General features: G+C 39.5%; 1 protein-coding gene across 1 annotated transcript; it reads right to left on the reverse strand.

The window, feature by feature from the left end:
* Nucleotides 1–2,023: 2,023 nt before the first annotated feature.
* LOC119651671 (histone deacetylase 11-like) lies at nucleotides 2,024–19,465 on the reverse strand. The gene is made up of 5 exons (XM_038055363.1): nucleotides 19,149–19,465; nucleotides 5,635–5,745; nucleotides 2,572–3,038; nucleotides 2,335–2,443; nucleotides 2,024–2,274 (listed from the first exon to the last, which is right to left on the reverse strand). The coding sequence occupies exons 1-5, from the start codon at nucleotides 19,269–19,271 to the stop codon at nucleotides 2,104–2,106; spliced, it is 981 nt and encodes a 326-aa protein (XP_037911291.1). The 5' UTR covers nucleotides 19,272–19,465; the 3' UTR covers nucleotides 2,024–2,103.
* Nucleotides 19,466–26,690: the final 7,225 nt, after the last annotated feature.

Below are 26,690 nucleotides of genomic sequence, written 5' to 3' on the forward strand. Positions count from 1 at the left end.
GATCTTTCACAGGACCTGTGACCAAGAGAGATGATGTAGGATTTAAGATAGTGCAATAATTCCAACTACTCTCATCTCCTTTCCTAATCTCAGCATATTAGTTTTATTTTACTGAGCATAGCACCAAGTACATTTCCTCAAACCCTCCTCCTTTATCTGGCCATGCAATCATATCCGTTGATTGTTGACTGGCAACTGAGACCATTATTTCGAATGAAACCGCTTTGAGAAACGCGATTTCATTGAAGAAGGAGATATTTTTGGACCATGTCTTTTCTTTTTCTATCAGCTTGTTCTAGCAGGACGGCAATGAATTTCACTGCATCATCGAGAAGATACCGATTCAGCTTAACCCCAAATTAGCGGTTTTGTTCTCAGTATAATTTGGAAACTCTACAAGGCAGTAAAAAATATCTCGTTGTAGGTACAAAAAACGTGAGAGAAGTAGATGTAGATGGAGAATTTCCTCAATGTTCAAACAAAACAAATTGTGGAAGGAATTTTTTACAAAACACAAACGCTCTGCTACCTCGAAGTCCATATGATCGGCGTTTTACGATTCTCCTTTTCGTCCTCCATGCGCTCGTCGAGTGGAGCTTGGGCTATTATAAATCCTTTTTGATAGAAATTATTTATGGATCTGGGATGATTCTGTAAGGGTTCAACTGTCCCTATGTATGCTCGCTTGGTTCCACCGAGATTTTGGACCACTAATGTGTATTTCCGGTACTTCTGGCGAAAGTAGGTCTTTTATTTCGTTGATACTAATACTTTGGGGACAAATTGCTTGCATCCTTAGTGCAAGGTGTGTATTTTCCAAATAAAAAAATTTTAATGGTAGCGAAAACAGAGTTTCCAATTGAATTTATTTGAAATTTTGGAAGTATTTCACTTAGATGCTTCTGTGTTTGGGATCGTTGCTTCTTTCAGGGTGATTAAGCATGCATCGATTTGAGCGTAGTAAAATTGCAATCCGTGAGTTTTTGAATCTTTCAAAAATGTACACTCCTTTCCTCAAGCCAGTCTAACTGACTGGTTGCGCTCTTTGGTATATACTCACGTGCCGCTGGGGATGCTCGTGTAAAATATAGTACATCCATTAAAGAAATGGTTAAAATGATGAATATGCGCTACAGAATACTTGTCAGGGGTTCGGGAAAAATCAGTTCCACATAGTATCCATATAGTTGCCAGTTGTCGTCGTTTTTGAGGTTGTCTTGTCATAAACAAGTTTCTCTGGCGGAAGTCATCCTGCTCGTTGGGCGACCGCTCCGTTTCCCACTTTCAGGTGCAACAACTTCGTAGACATAGGAATTATTTCAGAAAGGCCTGGTACTCGATATCTTTTGTGTACTGTTTGCGATGATACCAAGGTGTAATGTTTGCGATGGTATCAAGATATGCATCTCCCAGCCTGCAGCAAGAGGCCGAATACCAAAATAGTTCAAACGGTCAGCTCCACCACTACAATGGACGACGTCTACAATGGGAAATTATTTAAGAGTCGTCGAAGTTCAAAGACCAATCAAATCATTTCTCTCCCAAAATGCCAGAAGGTTGCTTTGGTTTTAACCAGCGTTTGCGTTATTTAGTGTAAAAGAGCGATAAATGACAGGGTTTTGGTGCCGATCAGGGGTGTTAACCCAGTTGATTTATCTGCTATAATAGGAAGACTCTTGCCAGATGCGGCCTGCTCCATTGCCTCAATATGAGGGTACGGCTTAAGTTTTTCGGATTGAAAAGGTCTTCCCAGTTGCAGGTCAATTTCTGGCCTTCCGAGCTTGGATGTAATTTCGGGTAATATCACTGGATTAAGCTGGACTCCAGTTAAGCTTAACGAGCGATGACTTGAACGATCCCAATCTCCTGATTAATTAAACTGGCCTCATATAGTCAGCAAAATATTGTAATCATATGGTTGGAAAATGTCTGCTAAACATCAGACGCAAAACGCCTTTGATTAAAAGTTCTTTATTGTAGAATAAATATAGATTATATTATATACATCTATTGCTTAAAAGTATTTCGATATATACACAAAAATAATTTATCATAACCAGAAAATGCTACAATCGAGCATTTACATTATAATTAGATTTTAGTTTATTTTGACCATAATTTCGAGGGTAAGTATCCTTTTTCCTTCAGATTCAATATCGATGTGGATATAATCTCTGACACATTTTTCGTAAATCCTGTTCCTAAGAGCATTACGATGGGAATTTTATATGCATATGCTTTGCTGAAAACGTATTCGTCCCTTTGAATGATCCCCTAAATATAGAAAAAAAGCTATTAAAAACCTTAAAAATTGATAAGATTTGAAGAGCATACTTCAGGACTAATTGACAGCTCTCCTAAAGAATCCCCATCTAAAACATCGGTTCCGGCATTGTATACAATTGCGTCAGGACGAAACTCTTTGAGAACAGCAGCCAAATTTCTATGGGCGAATAATTTTTTTTTTGTTTTTAATAATTTGATTTGATGCTTTATGTCATTTCTGCTAGTTTCCGAGGGCAGAAATATTGGATTGAATTAAATATAAAGTCTTTCACTTATATGACTTACATTCTTAATTTTCTTAGATATACTTCATCACTGGTTCTCGACGGTAGTTCAACCCTTCGAGTTATCGCAACCTTAGCAAATTCATCTCCAGGATATATAGTACTGTTGAACATATCGAATATGTAAACATTCTTTTTATCCATTAAATCTCTTTCAAATCCGTTTCCTTGTCGTGCGGCTAAGTCAACAATTAAGACGCTAGAAACCTTTTTGGATTCATCCAGGAGATATTGAACCACGAGTGATATATCGGCAAATGGAGAGAAGGATCCACTCTGGTCTGAGCTGCAGTGATGGAATCCACCTCCAAGATTTATGGCCCAACCATATCGAAGCGCCAACTTTGCAGCTAGCAATGATCCTCCAACTTGAAATCGCATCGGTTTCAAATATGCATCTTGAACAAAAATGTTTGGTACGAAATGTAGGAGCGGGATTTCGGCGATTTTTCCAACTTGGTCGCTTATCTGGAATGACATATTTTTTGTTAATAAAAACGTAATAGCTAACATATCAATATATTCTACTTGGCATCTCTCAGAGAATACCAAATGCATGATATGTATGTATTTCCTTAATAAACAAGGCACATGATTCAGATGAGAGTATAGCCTGTAGTGTTCAAATTTATTTGTGGCGTCTAAGTCTACCTTTCCTATGAAAATCTGAAGAAAAGTAAGAAAAAGGTAGTGAGTAGGTATTGAGAGCATAGGATTCAGTATCATCATCATCATCAACGGCGCAACAACCGGTATCCGGTCTAGGCCTGCCTTAATAAGGAACTCCAGACATCGCCGTTTTGCGCCGAGGTCCACCAATTCGATATCCTTGAAAGCTGTTTGGCGTCCTGGCCTACGCTATCGCTCCATCTTATGCAGGGTCTGCCTCGTCTTCTTTTTCTACCATAGATATTGCCCTTATAGACTTTCCGGGTGGGATCATCCTCATCCATGCGGATTAAATGACCCGCCCACCGTAACCTATTGAGCCGGATTTTATCCACAACCGGACGGTCATGGTATCGTTCGTTCGTTCGTTCGTCATTGTGTAGGCTACGGAATCGTCCATCCTCATGTAGGGGGCCAAAAATTCTTCGCAGGAATCTTCTCTCGAACGCGGTCAGAACAGAACGGAACAGTTTTTGTAAGCTGAGATAGGCTCTGCTGGCTGACAACAACCGTGCGCGGATTTCATGGTAATAGCTGTTATCGGTTGTGATTTTCGACCCTAGATAGGAGAAATTATCAACGGTCTCAAAGTTGTATTCTCCTATCTTTATTCTTCCTGTTTGACCAGTGCGGTTTGATGTTGTTGGTTGGTTCATTTTCGGTGCTGACGTTGCCACCATATATTTTGTCTTGCCTTCATTGATGTGCAGCCCAAGATCTCGCGCCAATGGCCGCCTGCTCGATCTGGATGAAGGCAGTTTGTACGTCTCGGGTGATTCTTCCCATGATGTCGATATCGTCAGCATAGGCCAGTAGTTGTGTGGACTTAAAGAGGATCGTACCTCTTGCATTTACCTCGGCATCATGGATCACTTTTTCAAGGGCCAGATTAAAGAGGACGCATGATAGCGCATCCCCTTGTCGTAGACCGTTGTTGAAGTCGATTGGTCTTGAGAGTGATCCTGCTGCTTTTATCTGGCCTCGCACATTGGTCAAGGTCACCCTAGTCAGTCTTATTAATTTCGTCGGGATACCGAATTCTCTCATGGCCGTGTACAGTTTGATCCTGACTACGCTATCATAGGCGTCTTTAAAATCTCTGAAAAGAAGGTGCAACTGATGTCCATATTCCAACAGTTTTTCTATCGCTTGCCGCACAGAGAAAATCTGATCTGTTGCTGATTTGCCTGGAGTAGAGCCTCTTTGGTATGGATCAATGATGTTTTGGGCGTATGGGACTGTCCGACCTAGCAAGATAGCGGAGAATATCTTATAGATGGTACTCAGCAACGTGATACCTCTATAATTGCTGCATTGTGTGATATCTCCCTTTTCATGTATGAGACAGATAATGCCTCGTTGCCAATCGTCAGGCATTGATTCGCTGTCACATACCTTGAGCACAAGTTGATGAACCACTTGGTGTAACTGGTCGCCTCCATATTTAACCAATTCGGCTGTAATTCCATCGGCTCCTGACGACTTATGATTCTGAGAATAGGCCCTTGAAATAATTGACCCTTTTCTGACCTCGCACTCCTTTTTACAACTAATATCAAAATTAGGGCTTGCTTCGAAAAGCACTAATCAAACCTTTTCATTTGATATCATGGCTGGGGGGGGGGGTCAATTTTGGAAACTGATGGGAATGCGAATTCAAGAATTTCACAAATCGAGTAAGGGTTGATACTAGTTCCGTTGTTCATTTTCAATTCGTATGAAAAATGAAAACTGGTTTTAAGGCTTCACGAACAAGAAATTGAATGATGATACACTGCGCAGTAGACGGTGGAATCTTTTGATCCGACATCCTGAATGCTACTATTCAACTGGTCTAAACCGGTGGACCCATGCTTACCCTCACCCTCCACATCCCTCCCAATCTACTATAGATCTGCTCATTAATCCTCTTCAAATTTATATGCTCAAAGAAAGAAATCTTATTTATACTCGTACATATTTGGTTCATCCTCGTGTTTGGTAGGCATCTAGATTTGTTCACATATGATTACGTGCGTATTTTTCCACTGTGACCGATGTGACTTATTATTTACAAATATGTGGAAGATTGTCTGCGTTCTAATTCTTCAATCAGTTTTTATACCATCCTGATATTCTGCTGTTTACTTTATATTTTGGAATTACATATTATTATAGATTATAAATCCCTTCCGATGTAAACAATAACATATGGAAATCACCATTTGTATATGAAAACAGTACATCAAATTGGAAGGAAAATCACTTGAATAAGATTATCGTTTATCTATAAAGCGACTCTTTGTTTAAAATACACAAAAACAACTTGAACTTCCAGCGCAGTAAACTACTATATTCGCCAAGCTTCAGTCATGTGCACATAATGTTATTGTCAAGAGTAAAGAATTTCACTTACTTTGAGGCTGTTCAAATAGTCCTCGGTATGGATTTCAAGAAGCTGTTGATCCGTTATTTCCAATGGGCGTGCTATATGTTTCTCATCACAAATCTCGGCACTCAGAAGAAGCTAAGAAGAAAACACTTTGAGTGAATGTTAACATATCACAGAAAAATAATAAGTTTACATTGCTAAAATGGTCGAAGCGGTAATCTGTTGGGGCTTAATCTCTATTTTCAGGGGTAATAAAATTTTACGTCGGGATCATGAAACGGAAATAGGATGTGTGGCACATAAGTTAACTTGACCTTAATTTGAAATGTTCAACAATAATATTAAGTGTTGTTATTCGATTTGTTGCCCTTGCATTTAATGGGAAATCTTGAATGGAATCGATCACAAGGAATGACCATATTTTATCAGGAAAGCACTTTCCTGTCAATTTAATGGTTTTCAGTGAATAAATTTGAAAAACATAGGATAAAAATAGATATATGTACGTACATATTTGTTTGTACTTATATAGCTATTTTCTCCTTTAACTTCTGAAAATAATATAAAAAAAATTTTTAATTGGAAAATAAAAGTTAGACCCTTCCCGAAGGTTTGTGAAATGCAAAAAAATACCAAACATTACGAGTTTGTCCCTCTACCATAACTACACGCAATATGAAAACTTTTTTTGCTAATCACATTATATTTTAAACAAGTCGGGAAACCGGAAGTTGGACGCTTCAGGTACGAAAGGTTTTGTGTATTTCTTAGTACCTAGCACGTAATATATGCATATCTCCACTTTCGGGTGATATTGACATTGATAGTCTTCAATTTTCAAAGAAGCAACAATTTCGACGTATTATAAATTTGTTAGTAATAGTGCGATTTCCATCAAACTTGGTATGATCATGCTGTACATTATAGCCTATATCACTGCAGAATTTTGTGCCAGTAGGATGAATTTAAGGGGGGTTTCCAGCCAATTACAAAAAATTATAGTAATATACTGTTATTAACTTTCTTTGAACAGATATCGGTATGAAAGGTATTTCGGAGCCCAGGCACCATATAGTGGCAGCTTCCTGATTTTTTTCAGATTTTTTGGTTGGGTAGTTTCTGAGAATGGCCCCCTTAAAGAAATGATCACTTTCAACCCCCTGCACTCCCCACGTTTCCAAGAAATGTCAAAACTAAGACCGACTTCGGAAAGTACTAATCGAGACCTTTAATTTGATATCCTACGTGACTATATTTGATGAAAAAAAATTTTACACCCCCCTTTTGCATGTATGGGGACCCCCCCCTTAAATTCAACGTAAGAGGATGTAACTCACTGTATGTGCGAGCGTTCACAGTTTCCACCTTTCTACCAAAATCGCTATAACCGTCTCCGAGAAAAATGGGTGTGACGGACAGACAGACAGACAGACGGTAAACCGATTTTTACACAAAACCTTAAAAATAAGATATTCTATCTCTTTTCTTTATGGTTATAGCGTCGCGATGACCTTTACTATCTCACCCTTCTGCTTTATCACTTCCCAATTTGCTCAAACTCTGTCTTTCGTTGGTAAATTGGTTAATTATATTTATTTTTTCTATTTTCCCCGTTATACTGAGATTCTTTGGAACATAGCATGGAAATGAAAGTGAAAAGCGCTGCACCAAAAACCATAAATGATGGCGATTTCTAAAAAGTGGAGGCACGCGAACCCTTACTAGTGAATCTAACAACACAATAAAGTTCAGAGACGACGGATATATCTAGCTTTGACAAGACAACTAGGAAAAAGATGGCAAGCAACTCTGGACCTAAAGTTACCAAACTGAGTGAAAAAAACTAATGAACTCATAGACCTCAAAGAGTGAGCGGTAGCAGTGCAAGTTACCATCGTTATTCCTTTTACAGGAGCGAAATTAAATCGGTATTGGGCAAATTGAAAAGAGAGCACTGTAGCAACCCAAGCTCGTTTAAGGTACTAGTATGTTACATATTAGTAGACTAGAACACGGCATTTTTTTTGAAAATTTTGTTGTCCCTGATCTTTTATGAGAAATGATGAAAAAAGTGGTGGAAGTTTAAAAGAGACCCGCTTTTTCAGCCGTTTTTGCACGACAAAATTGATGGCAGAACCCTCCAATGACCTTGGCAGTGCAGTCAAAAATCAAATACTCGGATAATTTTCTTAAAATAGAAGCGGTTACCCCTATTGAAAATTTGATAGAAAAAGTGGAAACTGTGAATCCCCTCATATCCCCCATATCATATGTGTTAATAAGTGTCATATGTCGGGTTTATGTCAATCAACGTAATGAAGCATGAATTTATCGACCAAGACTTTGCAAGGCTTTTTTTAAAGAAACCCAAGGTTTATGGACTAGGAATAGCAGATAAAAGGTCAGTTCAGATTTTATGGTTATTAATCAGGTTGTAATTTTTAAATGCGTTTTTCTCGAAACTGCATGTTGAAAATCGGATGCAAATTCTTTGAAATTTTGACGACTTATTCAGAATATATTTCTACGGTTCGCAAACGAGGATAATTGTGATTTATAGGGCTGTATTTCAAGGTTTTTTGAAGAAGAAAACCTTACTAAAATAGGTTTACTGTCTGTCTGTTTGTTTTTTTTTGACTGGGGGAAATCCATCATGGATACGCATCTGAAATTCAGGACACACATGCCGGACCCTTATCGACTAAAACCTTCAATATTTCCTCCACATCCACCCCGCGGGACTACCGTTCCGATATTGCTTCGCGGGGCTGTTCAGTTCTTAGCTGTTCACTCTAATTGCAGTAGCTTCTCTTCTCTGTCTCCGTTGCGCTTCTGCTGCTTTTAGATGCTGGTGAATCCGTTTCACTATTGCAACTACCGCGTCCCATGCTGTATTTGATTGCACCATGTACCTTATCAGATTTTCCAGCGTTAAAAGGGTATTTAGCTCTGTTTCAAGCTTCCTCCTTGAGCTTTTAAATTTTGGGCAGGCGAAGAAAACGTGTTCTGTATTTTCGGCTGCATCTTCACACGTAGGACACCATGTCCGGTTAAGAACTAAGTCAGAACGTAATTCGTCCCACCGTGGTTCCGCATAGTCCACCTACTTATGTCTAAGGTTAACCTGTGTGTCCACCGGCCATTCTCCGCCTGGTCCCATGCTCTTTGCCATGCAGCCAATGACCGCATAGGGTCACTTTGCTTGCTTAGGCTCGCTTCCTGATTCTCGTACAGACGACTTTCCTCATCGGTTAGAATATCTACCGGAGTCATCCCCGCAATCACACATGCCGCCTCATAAGATGTTATTCGGTAGGCGCAACATGTTCGGAGAGCGCTTAATCGATATACAGCTTCAAGCTGTCTACGATTTTCTCCGACTTTTATCGCCGACGCCCACATTGGTGCCGCGCTGGCGACTCGCGATAAGTAGTAATCGTCGACTGTGCTTTAGACCACCTACATTTGGAAGCATCCTTGCCAGTGTTGAGCTGATAGTCGCTCCTTTCTGCCCAGTAAGCTTCAAGTGAGGTTTATAGCTCGGCTTGGAGTCGAATGTTACTCTCAGGTATTTCAGCGATGGCTGAGAGCGAACAACATGCGCCCCGATGTAAATTTCAACAGTTTTTTGTTTCCGCCGCTTTGTAAAGAACACTAACTCGGCAATCTCCAGCCCGTGGTCTTTAAGCCAAGACTTGATCGTCTATATAGTCTCGTTTGCATATAGCAGCACTTCATCGGGGTGATTGGATGTTATGACCACTCCAACGTCATCGGCTTGTTTAGTTACTGGAAGTCGTAAAACGCCATTATACATTAAGTTCCGTAGCAAAAGGCCCAGAACAGACCCCTGCGGAACTCCTGCCGTTACTACATACATCTTCGACCCTTCGTCCGTATCATGAAGTAGCTTCCCCTGTCGGAAGTAATCGAAGATGATATTTAATATAAACAATATTTTGGTGCTTGTGCCGCGATAAGCGCTTCGATTACACGGTTCCATCTGACAGAATTGAACGCGTTCTTGATGTCAAGAGTCACCAGTGCGCAGTACTTTCCTTCGTCGTAGGCTTTTCTGGCTAGCTCAAAGACCAGTTTGGTAGCATCAACCGCTGACCGGGCCTACCGGAAGCCAAACTGCTTATTCGATAAATAACCGCCGTGGATATAGCCGATTATAGGTTACCCGCTCGAGGACCTTGAATATTGTATTCAGTCTGTCTATCTGGCATCACACGCATTTTTCTCGGAGAACCGTTTTAGCGGTTGACACCAAATTCATTCTAAGTCAAACTTAAGGGGGTGTCTCTATATATGCAAAAGGGGTGCAAGTTTTTTGTTCACCAAATATAGCCATGTGGGGTTTCAAATGAAAGGTCTCGATTAGTACTTTTCGATGCCGACCTTAGTTCAGCTGTGGGAAAGGTGGGGAGTGCGGGAGCCGAAAATCATCATTTCCTTCTCAGAAACTACCCAACCGAAAAATCTAAAAAAAATCAGGAGGCTGCCACGATATGGTGCCTAGGCTCCGAAATACCTCTCATGTCGATATCTATTCAAACTTAAAGTTAATAATACTATGTTACTATAATTTTTAGTAATTGATGCTGAAACCCCCTTAAGTTCATCCTAGAATCACCAAATTTTGCAGCAATGTACGCTATAAGATAGAGTTCAATCCTTTCAAGTTTGGTGGTCGCACTATTACTAACAAATTTATAATAGGTCAAAGTTGTTGCTTCTGTGGAAATCCTAGACTTTCAATGTCAGTATCACGCGAAAGTGGGTGTTCTCACATAATATATGCATATATTACGTGCTAGGTTCTAATCGGACAAATGTCCACTCAAATATGTTTATATAAGAAATATACAAAACCTTTCATACCTTAAGCGTCCAGCTTTCGGTTTCCTGACTTGTTTATACATTAAATAAGCAGTGAAAAAATACCAAAATTTACAAAAAACATTTAACTTTCAATATTTTTTAATAATCCTAATTTGCGAATCGTAATATACTTCACACGTTAAAATGCCGTTTATTTTTTTTTTTCTTTAAGATGACACAGAGCTTTTTAGCGTGGCACCCGCAAACACCTTCTTTGGAGATGGGTATATAAGTTGTTCTGTACTTCAATAATGAACTATCATATGGGGCTAGATAAATTGTTACACATGCTCAAGATATTAATAAGTATATAGCGAAAAATCGGAGAGAATCGGATTCTACTGTATTTACGTAGCTAGAGCAAACAGAAGAGCATGTTGACGTGCTTATAAAACAAAAACTTTAAACGCGCTGAAAGTTTTAGACATTATTTTATACATCAGTAGTTCTTGTCCCAATTTTCCAATATTTTGCTTTAATATTTAATAAGGTAAAATTATAATCGTGGTTCGGACGATAGAGGCATACATACATATGTAGAATAAGAAATCGTTTGAAATTTGGGTTCCAGATTACTACAAATGCAGATGTGCATTCAAGCAGAACCTTCCTTTTCTTAGAGGAGCCTATTTTGACCGTAAAAAAACAATACAAACGATCATCAAATTCATTAATTAACAATTTTGTATAATGATCTAAGACCCTAGTAATAACCTATAAAAAGTTTGACAAGATTACATTTATTTTTATTGCAAAAAAAAATTAAAAGAACGGTTGAAATATCGTGCGTCATATAGGAAAACTCCCCCAGGGGTTGGTGCGATATATATCATCATCATCATCAACGGCGCAACAACCGGTATCCGGTCTAGGTCTGCCTTAATAAGGAACTCCATACATACCGGTTTTGCGCCGAGGTCCACCAATTCGATATCCCTAAAAGCTATCTGGCGTCCTGACCCACGCCATCGCTCCATCTTAGGCAGGGTCTGCCTCGTCTTCTTTTTCTACCATAGATATTGCCCTTATAGACTTTGCGGGTGGGATCATCCTCATCCATACGGATTAAGTGACCCGCCCACTGTAACCTATTGAGCCGGATTTTATCCACAACCTGACGGTCATGGTATCGCTCATAGATTTCGTCATTGTGTAGGCTACGGAATCGTCCATCCTCATGTAGGGGGCCAAAAATTCTTCGGAGGATTCTTCTCTCGAACGCGGCCAAGAGTTCGCAATTTTTCTTGCTAAGAACCCAAGTTTCCGAAGAATACATGAGCACTGACAAGATCATAGTCTTGTACAGTAAGAGCTTTGGCCCTATGGTGAGACGTTTCGAGCGGAACAGTCTTTGTAAACTGAAATAGGCTCTGTTGGCTGACAACAACCGTGCGCGGATTTCATCATCGTAGTTGTTATCGGTTGTGACTTTCGACCCTAGATAGGAGAAATTGTCAACGGTCTCAAAGTTGTATTCTCCTATCCTTATTCTTCTTCGTGTTTGTGTTTGACCAGTGCGGTTTGATGCTGTTGGTTGATTCGTCTTCGGTGCTGACGTTGCCACCATATATTTTGTCTTGCCTTGATTAATATGCAGCCCAAGATCTCGCTCCGCCTGCTCGATCTGGATGAAGGCAGTGTATATCTCGGGTGGTTCTTCCCATGATGTCGATATCGTCAGCATAGGCCAGTAGTTGTGTGGACTTGAAGAGGATCGTACCTCTTGCATTTACCTCGGCATCACGGATCACTTTCTCGAGGGCCAGGTTAAAGAGGACGATGATAGCGCATCCCCTTGTCGTAGACCGTTGTTGAAGTCGAATGGTCTTGAGAGTGATCCTGCTGCTTTTATCTGGCCTCGCACATTGGTCAGAGTCAGCCTAGTCAGAAATCTTTCTGCAGCTCCTTCATTAAATTTGAATATGCAACTTTTTTTATTTCAATTTTCAGAGAATAGAAAATATTTTTTTTTATTTTCATTATTTAACTGGTGAAAATCAACATCTTTTTTCAGTCGTTTTTTACGTGTCAAAAATTTGGTTTTGTATTTCTTTTATCTGACGCCCAAAGACCTTCTATAATCCGTTGAATAGATCCCGAGAAAAATAAACTTTTTACCTTTTTGCTCGTTGGAATTATCAAATCATCGCTTGCAATTGATTAATCTGTAAGGAAGCCTTCTTCTATGTAAGTCCATGAATAGAATAAATTGGTATTTACAAAGCAGTTGGGAAGAGCCGAAAACATGCTCACGCTTAAAGCCGTTTTACAATACTTTAACATTCGAATTTTTCCAAAATATTTTAAGAAGTGATTTTTGAAAGTTTAATGTACTGGTACCCTAAGATCCTAAGGGCCTTTGAAAAGCAAAGGTTAACGAGAGGAAGAAATTGACAGTAAAACATTCTAACGACTTTAGATATTACTTCAGGAATAATTTACATGAATAGTATGCTACCACCCAACAATATAGTGCAAACGGCTATCCGCTGCTAGGATAGGAAATAAAGGCCGCCCCAACGGGTTGTAGCCACAAGCCCGTCTAAACAAATCTTCATCGAGGAGCGGCTATAATGTTGGCTCGACGCGTTTGGCACTTGCCACAAACTCTAATCTTCACAAACGTTTGGTTTGATTTTAGGGACCAAACGTCACCATCCACATATTTGCAAGTTCGTTAGCGTTCTTCTGAGTAAGTTTCCTTTGATTTGTATCAAAAACCGACACTCCATCTTAACTGCGAATGTACACTAACCAAGCCAAACGTTTGAATTAAGTTTTGGCAAGCGTGTGCCGAAATGAAGAATTGCACAGCAAAATCACCGTAACCACCATTAAATGGCTTCGGGCCAAATCATGAGGAAATCAAAATTGAGTAATTTAGCTTATCATCATCATCAACGGCGCAACAACCGGTATCCGGTCTAGGTCTGCCTTAATAAGGAACTCCAGACATCCCGCTCTATCTCAGGCAGGATCTGCCTCGTGTTCTTTTTCTACCATAGATATTGCCCTTATAAACTTCCCGGGCTGGATCATCCTCATCCATACGGATTAAGTGACCCGCCCACCGTAACCTATTGAGCCGGATTTCATCCACAACAGGACGGTCATGGTATCGCTCATAGATTTCATTGTTATGTAGTCTACGGAATCGTCCATCCTCATGCAGGGGGTCAAAAATTCTTCGGAGGATTCTTCTCTCGAACGCGGGCAAGAGTTCGTAATTCTTCTTGCTAAGAACCTAAGTCTCCGAGGAATACATGAGGACTGGCAAGATCATTGTCTTTTACAGTAAGAGCTTTGATCGCTTTCGGAAACTACCCATTGAGACCTTTGATTTGATTAGATGTGCGGGAATGTGTGTGATTAGAAAGTTCCTACTTATAAAATTGAATTTCTTAGATAAATTCACAATATTAGTGCGTCCAATTCAAAGTAAGAAAAAGTACAAATGTTTTAGAACACGTACAGTAATTTCGATTACGAATACCTTGAAATTTTATATAATTAAAATCTTTAATATTTTTAACTATCCTAAGTTCAGGAATCCGAATAATAACCACTCCGAATACGGACGTCTTCGTATTTTAGTAGCATTGTTTATAATATTCCACTTTAGTTGTCTAATTTTCATAAAGGTAGAATTTTTATTGTTTGGTGGTCTTTAAGCGCGAAAAACAGACATGGTTATAGGAACGTAGAAAAGTCCATAACAACAAGGATACCTGAATTCCATCTACCACGGCTGAATGAATCAAGATTGGTTCTTTCCTCTAATGTAAAGTATCTGGGTGTAATCCTGGATCCTAAGCTAAACTGGAGGTTAAACATAGAACTGAGGGTTAAGAAGGCCTGTATAGCCTTCTATGCAAAGAAACGGGGTCTCCGGCCGAGGATGGTTCTCTGGATGTACACCGCTGTAGTGCGTCCGATCCTAACATACGGCTCTATTGTATGGTGGCAGGCTTTAAAGAAAAAATATAATAGGATGAAGCTCAATAGGATTCAAAGAACCGCGTGTGCAGGTGCTACGGGGGTTTTGTAGTCCTGCCCGGCAGATGCTCTCAATGTACTCCTGCATTTCCTTCCCCTAGACGTCCACATTAAATATGTTGCAGCGTGCAGTGCCGTCAGGCTACGTGAGTCCGGATGCTGGACAGCGAAGTTCTACGGCCACAGCAACATCCTAGATGAAATACCTAGAGAAATCTGGGCATCCCCCACGGACTATGTCACACGCAAGCTGAACTTCACGAGAAACTTTGCTGCGGACCTTCCAACCAGGGCAAAGTGGAAGACCGCGGCGTGTTGCAAGACTATGACACGGTATTCTTTACGGACGGATCAAAGATGGCCTATGGGATCGGCGCGGGACTTTTCTCGAATACACACGGTGTATCCAAATTGTATGGTCTCCCAGGTTTTGCCAGTGTATTCCAGGCGGAAGTACTGGCGATACTGGAAGTCTGTCGATGGCTGGACCGTGGTTCGAGCCCTAAGCGTAACATAGCCATTCTGACCGACAGCCAAGCGGCCATCAAGGCCTTGTACTCAACAATGACATCTTCCCGGCTGGTGGGGCAGTGCAGAGACGCGCTCAACCATCTGGGCGGTACGCTCAAGGTCACTCTCCTCTGGGTTCCCGGATATAGGAACATAGAGAGGAATGAGCGGGCTGACGGATTGGCCAGGCAAAGCTCTGCTCTTGGGAGTCCTTCTGCGAATACAGTCGGTGTTCCGCTGGCGGCTGTCGGAGTCTACTCGCACTACCTAGCAGCCGCGGGCCTGAGATGGCGAAGGCTTACAAGCTGTGCCAAGGAGAATTTGGCCGGCTTATAACAGCCCGATCACGAGAGCTCCTGTGCCAGAAGCGTGCAAATGCATTCAAGATTACGGCGGTCTGTACGGGGCACTGGCCCATAGGGTACCATGCCGCTAGACTCGGCATACCCTACAACATACGCATTGCCGAAGCTGTGGAGAAGGAAGGGAAACCCTCATGCACTTTCTCTGCGATTGCCCAGCTGTGGCTAGAGTCAGGCTGCGGACACTGGGTGAACCATTCTTTGGGGACCTCAGAGAGATTTCTAGCTGCAGGGTCGGAAAGCTGCTTTCCTTCGTGAATGCTACGGGCTGGCTCTGAAGATCCGAGCTGGCTGGGCTCTGCCTCCCTGCTCCCATAACAACAGTCATGCTCCTAGGAGTGTGTGGCATCAAAACGGCGCACCAAAGTGCTAATTGGGTTCCACGGAACGGCCACTGATACCTACCCTACCTACCGACCTGCAAAATTTTTAATTTTGACTATTATCATCTGCATTTAGGTTCATATTCTTAGAAAATTAGGTAGTAATGTAAAATTAAAACCTTTTCGATTTCAAATAAAAATTGGAGTCGTTATACGCTGTTGGAAAACTCTAGTTACGACCTTCATCGGACTAATACCGCGTTACTTTGTCAATTTTTTGCCTAAATTATTCAAAAAAATTCTCAAAAGTGATTAGCGTGCATTATCGATAGTTAGCATTGTTGGACCCTATTTCTAGTAGAAAACGACAAGACAAAGATTGGAGAATTTGACCTTCCCAAACTTGAAGAAATGAATCTGAGGGATGTGTGATTTCAACAAGAAGGCGCCACAGCTCACACGGCGTGAACAACAATAGCTCCCTTGTGCGTACATTTTCCGCGGCTATTGAATACAGCAGCGAAGGCGGATTCATATTGGCGACTAGGTTCGCGCCTCCTTTGTGCCGCCACAGAGGGGTGATCTTGAATTGACGATACGGGTGCCAGACTTGGCAACCTGCGATATTTTTTATGGGGATATCTCAAAACCTTAATGTATACTAGTCGTCCAAAGACCTTGGGTAGGCTGAGCATCAATATTTGTGCTGCTACTGTTAACATCGACGCGTGCACACTCGACAAAGTGGAACAAAACTTTCGATTTCGACTCTCTCAATATATTGGCCAAAATGGAGGTCACATTCAAAAAATTATTTTCAAAAAGTAATTAAAAAAAAACTTTAAATGTACCTCTATCTAAAAATAGAAAGATTAAAATGACATTTCCAATAATTATTGTTTTATGATCTTTTCATATAAGGAAGTTCCTGCGCCGCACCCTGTATCTCCTATTGTCGTTTAACATGCTTTGGAATCTACATTTAAATGGCCTTCTACCCCCTCGAATAATAGCAAATTACTTTTCATAATAATAGGTAAGTCGTTTCTAAAGTATTTATTTTCATTGTCAACTGTGATTGTGTCTAAATGGTCATTCACCATAAAATAGCTTTGTTGTTATTATCAAAAATTAACTGAGGATGTTTGCACTGTCCAAAAAATATGAGGCCTGAAAACATCATCGAGTTTATGGTAAAAATAAAGAAAATGCGTCTGTCCACTTTCTTATTTATCTATATTTCCCCAATTCAATAGAAATGATGGTAGAATAAAACTGTTCCAGAGTTAGCGTAGATGGATACATGGAGGCTAGTCAGCAAGAGATATTGTCTGTATCTAGAAGCAGCTTTCAGCTCATTTTCTCGAAATTTGAACTAGCTTTTAGTATCTTCTTAGCAGATCTGCTTCGTTTCCTTCTCCGATTATTAAATTCTAAGTACCTAATTGTAGGCATAAACGAATTGTGCAATTACCAAACCAAGGATTAATAATAACTTTCAAGGCTAAGAAATGGCATGTTGAAAGCAGTATATTTTATATATATAAGGATCAAGGCAAAAAATATACTGAATATTTTGCTATATTATAGACTTTAAAAAATTCAATCCTGACATCATGTTGAGTCAATGTTTGCTGTTTTTCACACTCTGTTCCGGCAGATCTTCTAGGGCTATATGTATTTTGTACGGGTAGTTTGTATCAGAATCCTTTTAAAAAGATTCGTATGATGTGTTTAAATTTAAGGCCGATTATGAAGTATTATGAAACTAACCCTACGAATGGCCGAACGCTATATGATGTGCCCAATTGAATTTTATATTAATTAAAAAAGCCACCAGCAAAGGAAATATCATCCCATTCCCATAAAGGGGCATCCTTTGTGAAGGCCCGCTTCTGTTTTCTAAGGATTTTTTTTGAAACTAAATAAGCGCACATGTCAAATTTTTCACCACATATTTATTAATAGCTTAAGTACACTTTAACATTTTTTTAACTCAAAATTGTCGTTAAACAGGAATTATTAAAAAATACCAAAAAGTCAAATTTTGGCATCTTGTCAAACTTTTTTCAAGAATTTTGGCGTTTTTTTCGCAACTTTATGAATCACCATTATCCTAGTTTGCAAACTGAACCATTATTTTAGTTTCCGAACCGAAAAAGTGCGTCCTGAGTAAGTTATTAAAATTTCAAAGGAAAACGTTGAGATTTTGAGATATCGTGGTATCCGATTTTCAACATACGATTTTAAATGAAATGTGTTTAAAAGCCATCGACTGATTTCCAACATCTTGGATCCTTAACAACTCCAAATACCGAAAAATCTTTTTACACTATATTTGAATGATGCCACCACATCCGGGTTGTTTTTTTATATTATATTTATATTATTAGCTCAGTCCTGTTAATTTTTCCACCCCAAAATTGTAAAATACCTAAAAAAAGGCCCCCGAAACATCGATATTCGCAGAAAAAAAGTAATTGTCCGCCCTTTAACATAAAAACCAAACTTTCAGAACCGGACAAATAAGAGGTTTAAGAAAAAAGTACCAATAGAATCCTAAATAATAATTTGGAAGGGATGCACCATTTTTAAAGATTAAAGTTGATTAAGGATGAATAGATTCCTTAATCAACCTTAATCTTTGAAAATGGTGCATAATCACTTTTGAGGCCATGTGGGGGCAAAACAAAAACAGTGGAGGTCATTTTTGGGCAATAACGATGGGTTTCAAAGGAATGTTAAAAGTAATAATAAGTTGAAGTGGTCTTATTTTGGAAATGCTAACTACGCTAATGCCAACTACGTCTTATTCGAATGGTGGCCACTAAAGTGAGGTATGCATAGAATTAGGTATTAAAGTTAAACGGCAGAACAAAGGCGTTACACCTTGTCAAGACTGAAGGACATCCGAGATTAGAGTAATACAGCACAGTTAGAATCGGAGTCGGAATCGGAAATCAAGCGCAAGATATATGCTAGATGTGATCAATAGTTGAACAGTTAGGATATCAGATAAGAGAATTTGTGATAGAGGTAACATAGGATTGTGATTCTCGTTTGAACACTCAAAGGAATATCGAAAAATTCAGTAAATTTCGGGTAATCCATAATCAAGTTCCGGATTTTCGAGCACTGAAAATAAACACAAACTCGTAACAAAGAAAAATTTCCAGCAGTTAATGTCCTTAAAATTTATTTGCTGGTACTACTATTAATCACTCTGTATTCCCATATATTTCAAACTATCTTAATTTGTTGCCCTATTCGCTAGGTTTTATTGATCAAGTTTACTTGCTTGATAAAAATAAATAGACCGGATGTGGCCTTTACCATTCGAATATTCTTCACTTTTATGGACATGTTTACCAAACAATAAGTAAATTAATCTATGTGGGCAGAAGCAGGATATTTTCTAAGAAAGTTATTAAAAATATTGCCAAAATTACCAAAAACTTACTTCTAAAATATGTTGCCCCCGTTCTGCATCATAAGGATGCAAGCATTGCAACCCACAAAATGTTACATTATATTCTTTGCAGTACACTATTGGGATTTTGTCTAGTAACTGGAATCTACTCATTTTGAGGGAATTCAGTCCTTGCTGATTACTATATCGAAGTTAAATCAAAACTTTATTAAACAGATAAATTAACGATTCTTCACTGCACTTAAGAATTTAGTTCCTCCTATATATCACTACCCACTACAAGTGCGCACTCAGTAACGGTCACTTTAACACTGTACCTTGCCGAGCATCTTGCCTAATATTAAATAACATAATCATCCACTGGTCAGCAATCTGCTGGTTGGTGAGTTCCGAAAATCAAAGATATTTTTAAAATTTCTCACGAATGAGTTGAAGATAAAAATCTTGTAATTAGCTTAGTGACAGTATCAGTGTGAGGTCTATTTGGAATTACCATTTGCTGCTCCTGATGAATGATGAGTGATGGATATGTGCGTTCCAAAGCGCACATTTTATTGCTTTCCACTAAATACACTTCGGGAACGTTAAATATGGCTTGCAATTCATAAATATTTACTTGGTTTTGTACTTTGAGAAAATCATTTTATGGACGGTAAAATTGGGAGTTTAAATTTAGAGTTTTACTTTAATTCAAAGAATTTTATATTCGGAACAATGTCTGAATGTTCATATTTATATTTCATAATGCTTTGATTCGCAATCGATATGGAAGAAAATTGCTATTTGTATTCTTCATATAGGAGGTAGGTCCTAGAAAAACGGTCTAGGTATGGTGAACATTTTCATATTTTCAATTCTAAAATTAGCAATTTATCTGAATTACATCGTCTGTAGACGTGTATGAAGTCAAATAATCCTTAAAAGGACATTCGAGAAATATCTCTGTAAATACACATATCATCCGCTCATTAAATTTACCAGCGTGGCAACAAATTGAAAGTAGATACCCAGAATAAACGATACGTATACGAAATACGCTCAGTTTCATGGATATTTCTAAGATTGCCATTTACTCCTAAATGAGTCATCCTGCATTAATCACGCTTACCCGTCATTGTCTGGTTTACTGATTCTGGTCCCTCCAAGACTTCCAGTTTGAACTTCTTCTCCACTGCTACGCCCCATTGAATTGTCGCTGCTTCACCATATTATCGGAGTAATACAAAATAAAACGGGGATCGGAAGATTAGCGCTTATGATATGACAGACAGATTGTGTATATATATTATGCAACAATATTGGAGTACGGGTACTTGGTATATCAGGTTATTTACTTACTGTAAAATATATATTGTGAGAAAATTACTTTAAGAAATTATATGATTATTAAAAAAAGTTGACTGACGGTTTTGTCCAGGGCAACTCATCAGACGATGTATCACCTCTACCTTGAAAGCAGCGTGACCGAAAGTGGCGACAGGTGGTAATCGCTCCATTTGTATATAATCGCAAACACGACATGAGTGCGAATTATATTGAAGTGAAATCCGTCGTAATTTCAGACCTAAACCAGGTCGAAGTGAATTTTGTTGTTGAGGACGCTGGGAGTCCTGAGACCGCACCTACTTGATGACTGACCGGGCCACTTGGGGAGCACACACTTACTTCCTCTTTTGTGGTGTATGGACCCCTCTTTTTGGATTTTTTCCAAAAACATTTACCAACGATTTCGTCCAGAGCAGAGGCAATGACGGATTTCACTTCAAAATAATTCGCACTCATGTCGTGTTTGCGATTATATACAAATGGAGCGATTACCACGTGTCGCTACTTACGGTTACGTTGCTCCCAAGAAAGAGGTAAGGCAGCCTCTGGGGATTTACTTCTGTCCTAGACGAAACCGTCAGTCAACTACAACCCAAAAGAGAAAAGTCCGTGGACCACAAGGGAGGAAGTAGGTTGCTCGCCAAGTGGTCCGCTCCATCATCAAGTTGGTGAGGACTCAGGATTATAGAAAGTTGTATAAAAATTCGCACGTATAAGGATTCTGACTACCAAGGCTCCAGGGTGAAGTTTGACAACAGGAGGGAGGCAAGGGGGTGATTATGATAAAAAGCGAAGACGACTAATGGTTTCTTCCAGGGGTCATCAGACGTTCCTCTACTCTGTCCTGGGAGCACCATCACCGACAGCGGTAACAGGTAGAAGTCCTGTCGTTCTTGGATATTTTCCGAATTCTCGGCCAAGTAATTTATATTATTTTCGACGTATTGTGAGCTGTCCGGGTCATTTTTTCAGCGTAGACTTGAGACTGATTCTCAGCGTCTATAAATAGACATAAATTTGATGCGTTTACAAATTCTAAGATCCTGTTTATTGTCTAAATCATAATATCCCACATTGAATTTGTGGTTTAACCCTGGTCCTGACAGAATCCCGTTCCTGTGAAAGGAAAATTGATACCCCTGTACCTACCTACCTATACAGTGTGCTCCGCTAGGGCTGACTCTGTGAAGCAGTTGAGTTTTCTATCGCTGTCGTACTCCTTAATTCACCGATATATCGTCCTGCTGGTCTCTCCTATGTAGACTTTTCCGCGAGAGCACGAAATTTTATATTCCTCTCATGTGTGTAATGACGACCTTCGTTCCTTCGGAGTTTTTAATATTTCCAATATTTTTGTCGGAGGCTTGAAGATGGTGTGGATTCAGTGTTTCCTACGGGTTCGCCTGACTTGACGTCCCTTTTATGTAATCCTCAACAATGCCTCGGATAGGCACTGACCTCACGGCTACTACTTTTGGATATCGGAAAGGGATTATTATTGGCTGCCGAAATGTACCCACACTCCTTGGCAATGGTATTGAGGGTTCCTAGAATGCTCGTTTTCTTCCCTAAGCAAGTAAGATATAGGAACGGTTCTGATGTGTGCTTGTACTCTGAAAAGCCGAGTGGTAATATGTCGGATTGCCTACGACGGCCTGCGCAAGACACGCTATTTAGGTCTGGGAGACGGTTTCTGACTGTAAGGTTAAGGAGCATCTAATAGTAGAGTAGTAGGGAGAAGAAGAATTTTTCAGTTCTAGTTTAGTTAAGTAGAGAGAGCCGCAGCTTCAAGCACTCAAGTCATTGTACTATCCCCGGAGTTCGCCTATTCAATGGCCCCATGCGAATCTGAGGGTATTCTCCAGAGACAGAGAATACGCCGACTCTTTGTTGAAGAAAATCCTACCATACAAAGTGCAGGGCCCTCTCTTCCTCTTCCTCATATTGACTGCATATAGCCAAAACCACCACTCCAATTTTTTTAATGTTGTAGTTTAAAGAGCAGCGCCCCGTTAAAGGCCTTCCTATGGTTGTCATATCCTACTTCTTAAGGGACAATGAGAATGACGCTTTAGCGACAGCAGATCCCTTCACAAAGATTTTGCCTGCCGGCGGAAGTTCAAATTTCCCCATTTGGCGGCGTAAATTCTTGCAATTTCCCCTTTCAGAGCGAACTTGAGAGTGGATAACCGGATGACAAAAGCAGTTTCTGGCCCCACCATTGTGGATCCAGAACCTTGGTGAGCCAGTCTGTCAGCCTGAATGCCTTAGCACTCACATCAAAAATGTTTCGTTCCGTCGGCCAAGTTGCAGCAGCACCTACTAACAATCCCAGGTCATGATGTGATGTTACTGTTAAGTATTGCCTGATTGTCGGAACAGATTCGAATGCACCATTCAGTCGCACCGACTCCTCCATTTTCGTCGCAAACACTTGTCTGCTGGCAATGAAATGGCATATATCTCCATCTGAAATATGGTCTTCATTTTTTCGAGAGGTCGTCCGATCCGTCTTCTATGAAGATTTTTAAGTTTGTGATTCGAAAAGACTCGAAGCCATTTATCGACCTTTCACTGATTACGACGAAGTACATCTTTTCAAAGACGAATCTGGAAACCATATGAGCGGCAGGCATCAGAGTCACCTGATGTTTGCCAAGGAATTTCCAGATGGATGCATGATCGTATGATCCATGCGCCCAAGGCATCAATCCTAGATGCGTCATTAACTGCGTTTCGTTTCACCTCCAAATGAATGGGGGTAGGTTTAGGATAGCTTCGAGTGCCGCGGTCGGCGAACTGCTCATTGCTCCAGTAATACTTAGGCAGCCTCTTAGCTTTATTATGGATATATACATCAAATCAATCCATTTGGTGAATATGTTGCTTCTACGTCTGCTTGGAGTCAAAATGTACTTCTAACTATTGAACTGTTTATACCAGCTGGATTTCCGTTTTTGCTAAAGTGGGTAGGGTCTAACTGGCCCACCTGGCGTTTATGACACGGAAATTATAATAAGATGAATTCAAAGAAACGAATGTATTGAACCAAGGTTTGACACGCTGATCTTAGTCTCACATGAGGGAGTCGTTTTTAATGAGACCGGGTGGCGTATTCTCTGTGAACATTCATCACCTTCCCAAAGAGATAATTAAACGGTGGATCTACGACAGATTTTAGAAGTTAAACTAAGAGGGAAACTCTTCTTGGCCCTCTAATTATACATAGTTAAATAGGATTCCTTCTAAATAGTATTAGTAACAATAGACTCTGTCTATATTCTTGAAGTCCTTTAACGTTACGCACCCTGAAACAGTTGCGATCCATTTGCAACCCTTAATGAAAAAAAAATGTTCACCACCAACAAGTTGTCATTTGCTTAATCGTTTTATGAATTGAAAAAAAAATTATCTAATCTATGACAACCAGTTTTCGCTATAGATTTTGATTGGGCGGCATCAATCACATTTATATTGATGAAATGTGGGAAGAAAAAATATAATCAAGTGGCTGTATGAGTTAGATAGACAGGGGATACCTAAGCTAAACCTTTGCTTAATATCTTCGTAATTTAGCAGCAATTAACCAAATGTATCACCTCGTGCGAATCCCATTATTGCTAAAATTTATCCTTGAAATCATTGTTTTAAAAACCATTTTTAATATGAATATCATAATATATTTATCAAATGTTTTCTCTTATAATTCCAAGAAGTTTATAGCAACATAATCAGAAAATATTTTAATTGCACTGTTTTCTTTTGAAATTCACTTTTTTTCAGCGCATAATACATATAAATGAGTGGATCATATGATTGAATCTATCGAAATCGATAAATTCAATTCAAAATTTCAACGCTCCATAAAAAATCAACAACAAACAATTTCAATCGTATATTTGAGCAAGATTTTTAAAACTTTTTATAATTTGAATATCTTATCTCTAGTACTGCTTTCTTTTCTTTCACAAATGATTCAGGAATATCCAAAACGAGAAAAACGAACTTAATATAAATACGTGATTCCCCAGGAAAAGACCACTTGATTTCTTTCTATTTGGGCAAGTATTGAGTGTATTTTTTAGCAACGGACTTTACACTTATCTTTTTTTATTAAGTTAGGTAGGAATAAACATAAAATTTTAATTCTTGATCTTTGATACCGGATACCGCCTTTTAGATTAGAAATTATTTTGAAAACTCTGTCAGGAAGAATAGAGTTGCATAGAACTGGAAAATCGTTTTGAATTAACATCAATTCACCATAAAACTTAGTTGAGCAATAGAAACACGGCAATTACTTTCTAAAAGAAATTACCACCACCAGAGTGGCTTCATTTCTCTTATTGGTCCTTTCGGTGTGATCATGGTCTGTATATTTCTATTAAAGTTGGTTAGTTGTGCTTTACTGCTTTTGCAGCATTATTAGATTGTTGTATAACCAAGTAAAGTTAGTTATGATTTTGCTATTTCAAACTGCCGCCGAGTGGCCCTGTTGGAAACAAATAATGGAGAATAAATAGCCTTACATCAAGGTGATCAAGGTGTTATTTCAGTTTTAAACATTATTGCAGCCGTAGAGGGAAGAAAGCGCAGAAGCAGTCAAAAACATCTTTACTTTATGAATTGAAACTTAGTCACAAGGCAGCGGAGACAACCAGAAACATTTGCAGGACACTTGGAGCAGGCACGGTAAATAAACGAAGAATTTTGAACAGTTGACAACACCCTTTTTCCAAAGTAACCCCATTGGACGACCAAGGAGCTCCGATTTCTGGTAAAATTAGTATCTGTAAGATACATCGACAGTTTCTTGGCACTTGCAGCAACTTGGAAAGTTGAAGAAGCTTGGTAAGTGGGTCCCGGATAAACTTACTGACAAAAATATAACGCTTGAAATATAAAATTGCTCTATTTTTCCACAGCAGAAAGATCAACCTCGGCATCCTGGTCAGATTATGCTTCAGATTGCTAATAGGACCCCAAGCCGAGGGCTGCTTAGCCAAAGGGGAACTTGATCTCTAGTTTACAGACTCTGAGTACCTTGCGCCCCTTCAGTTACAAGTAAGACCCTTCCTTTGGCGGCTGGACTGAGCAGGGTGGATGATTTTACCGGATTATGCGTGGAATCAAGGCATAGACTCAAACTTTAAATTTAGAGATAATGTTTTTGAAGAAACTTCAGAAAAATGGGCAGAAGAGATTAATTCTGATACAAGTGATTTAGATTCAGATGACCATTATGAATTATCGGACCATGACACTGAATCAGAAATAGAAGCAGAGGATGAATACATCAAAAATCCCGACTTTGATGCCATCCATACCAGCTATTTATATGGTATTATTATTCTGTTAAGGGAAAGTCGCACCGCGTCCTTGAAGGACTATTGTGCCCCGTTTACTGTACCTATTGATCATAGTATCATTTATATGGTAAGACTTGCTTTAAATGATCAACAGATCTTGTAGTACCTAAACATGCCCGAACATTACAACATAACATCGTTGTCAAGTGCCCAGGTCTTAGAAGACACACGACGTACACTGCTGATCCTGAGGAAGTGTGGAAACTTTTCTTTAATAATAATGGTGTAAACCTCATTTTTCATTCAACAAATACAAGAATCGTGAAAATAAGAGAGACATATAGAAATGGTGGAAATAAGATATTGTAGAACTAAAAGCATTGTTGGGATTACTGATATCAACTTCAAAAATGAAAATGTTCCGCTACAGAAAGCCGAATGACGACCTGGAGCCAGTCGACAGCGCCCATACACAAGCCCACCTTGCCGAAGGTCACGAACATAAATCTGCAGCATTCGAATTGCGCCACAGCTAATCTACTGGTCTTCATCAAAGAAGAACATGTTGGCAGCGTTATTAACAAAGCCATCAAGGAGGCTTTAACCAGAATAGCCAGGGTGGTGCTATCGCTCTAGTGCTCTAGTTGATAGTGATGGATAAAACTCTACGGATATTGAACAGGAGCGAAGTGAACGTGGTAGCACATGCCGATAACTTAGTGAAATTAGTGTCAGGGATGTTTTTGTCTGTTACGGTTTAAATGAAAAATGTTTGACATTTTCTTGCAGTGTAAGATATCTGGGGGTTATTCTAAGTCAAATTGGAAACCGAAGATAGAGCTGAGGGTTAAGAAGACCCGCCTTCTGCACTTGCAAGAGGACCTATGTAAGGAAATGGGGTCTCTGGATGTAAACAACCGTGGTTCGTTCCATTGTA

Source organism: Hermetia illucens, chromosome 3, assembly GCF_905115235.1.
Source record: "Hermetia illucens chromosome 3, iHerIll2.2.curated.20191125, whole genome shotgun sequence".
NCBI lineage: Eukaryota > Metazoa > Arthropoda > Insecta > Diptera > Stratiomyidae > Hermetia > Hermetia illucens.

What these genes read in the sequence shown, in the direction of transcription:
- LOC119651671 (XM_038055363.1), bottom strand. Translation starts at nt 19,271, where the DNA reads ATGAGTAGATTCCAGTTACTAGACAAAATCCCAATAGTGTACTGCAAA. An exon ending in GGGGGCAACATATTTTAGAA is followed by an intron (nt 5,746 to 19,148) that starts GTAAGTTTTTGG and finishes TTTTCTTCTTAG; the next exon opens with CTTCTTCTGAGTGCCGAGAT. An exon ending in ACTATTTGAACAGCCTCAAA is followed by an intron (nt 3,039 to 5,634) that starts GTAAGTGAAATT and finishes ATGTCATTCCAG; the next exon opens with ATAAGCGACCAAGTTGGAAA.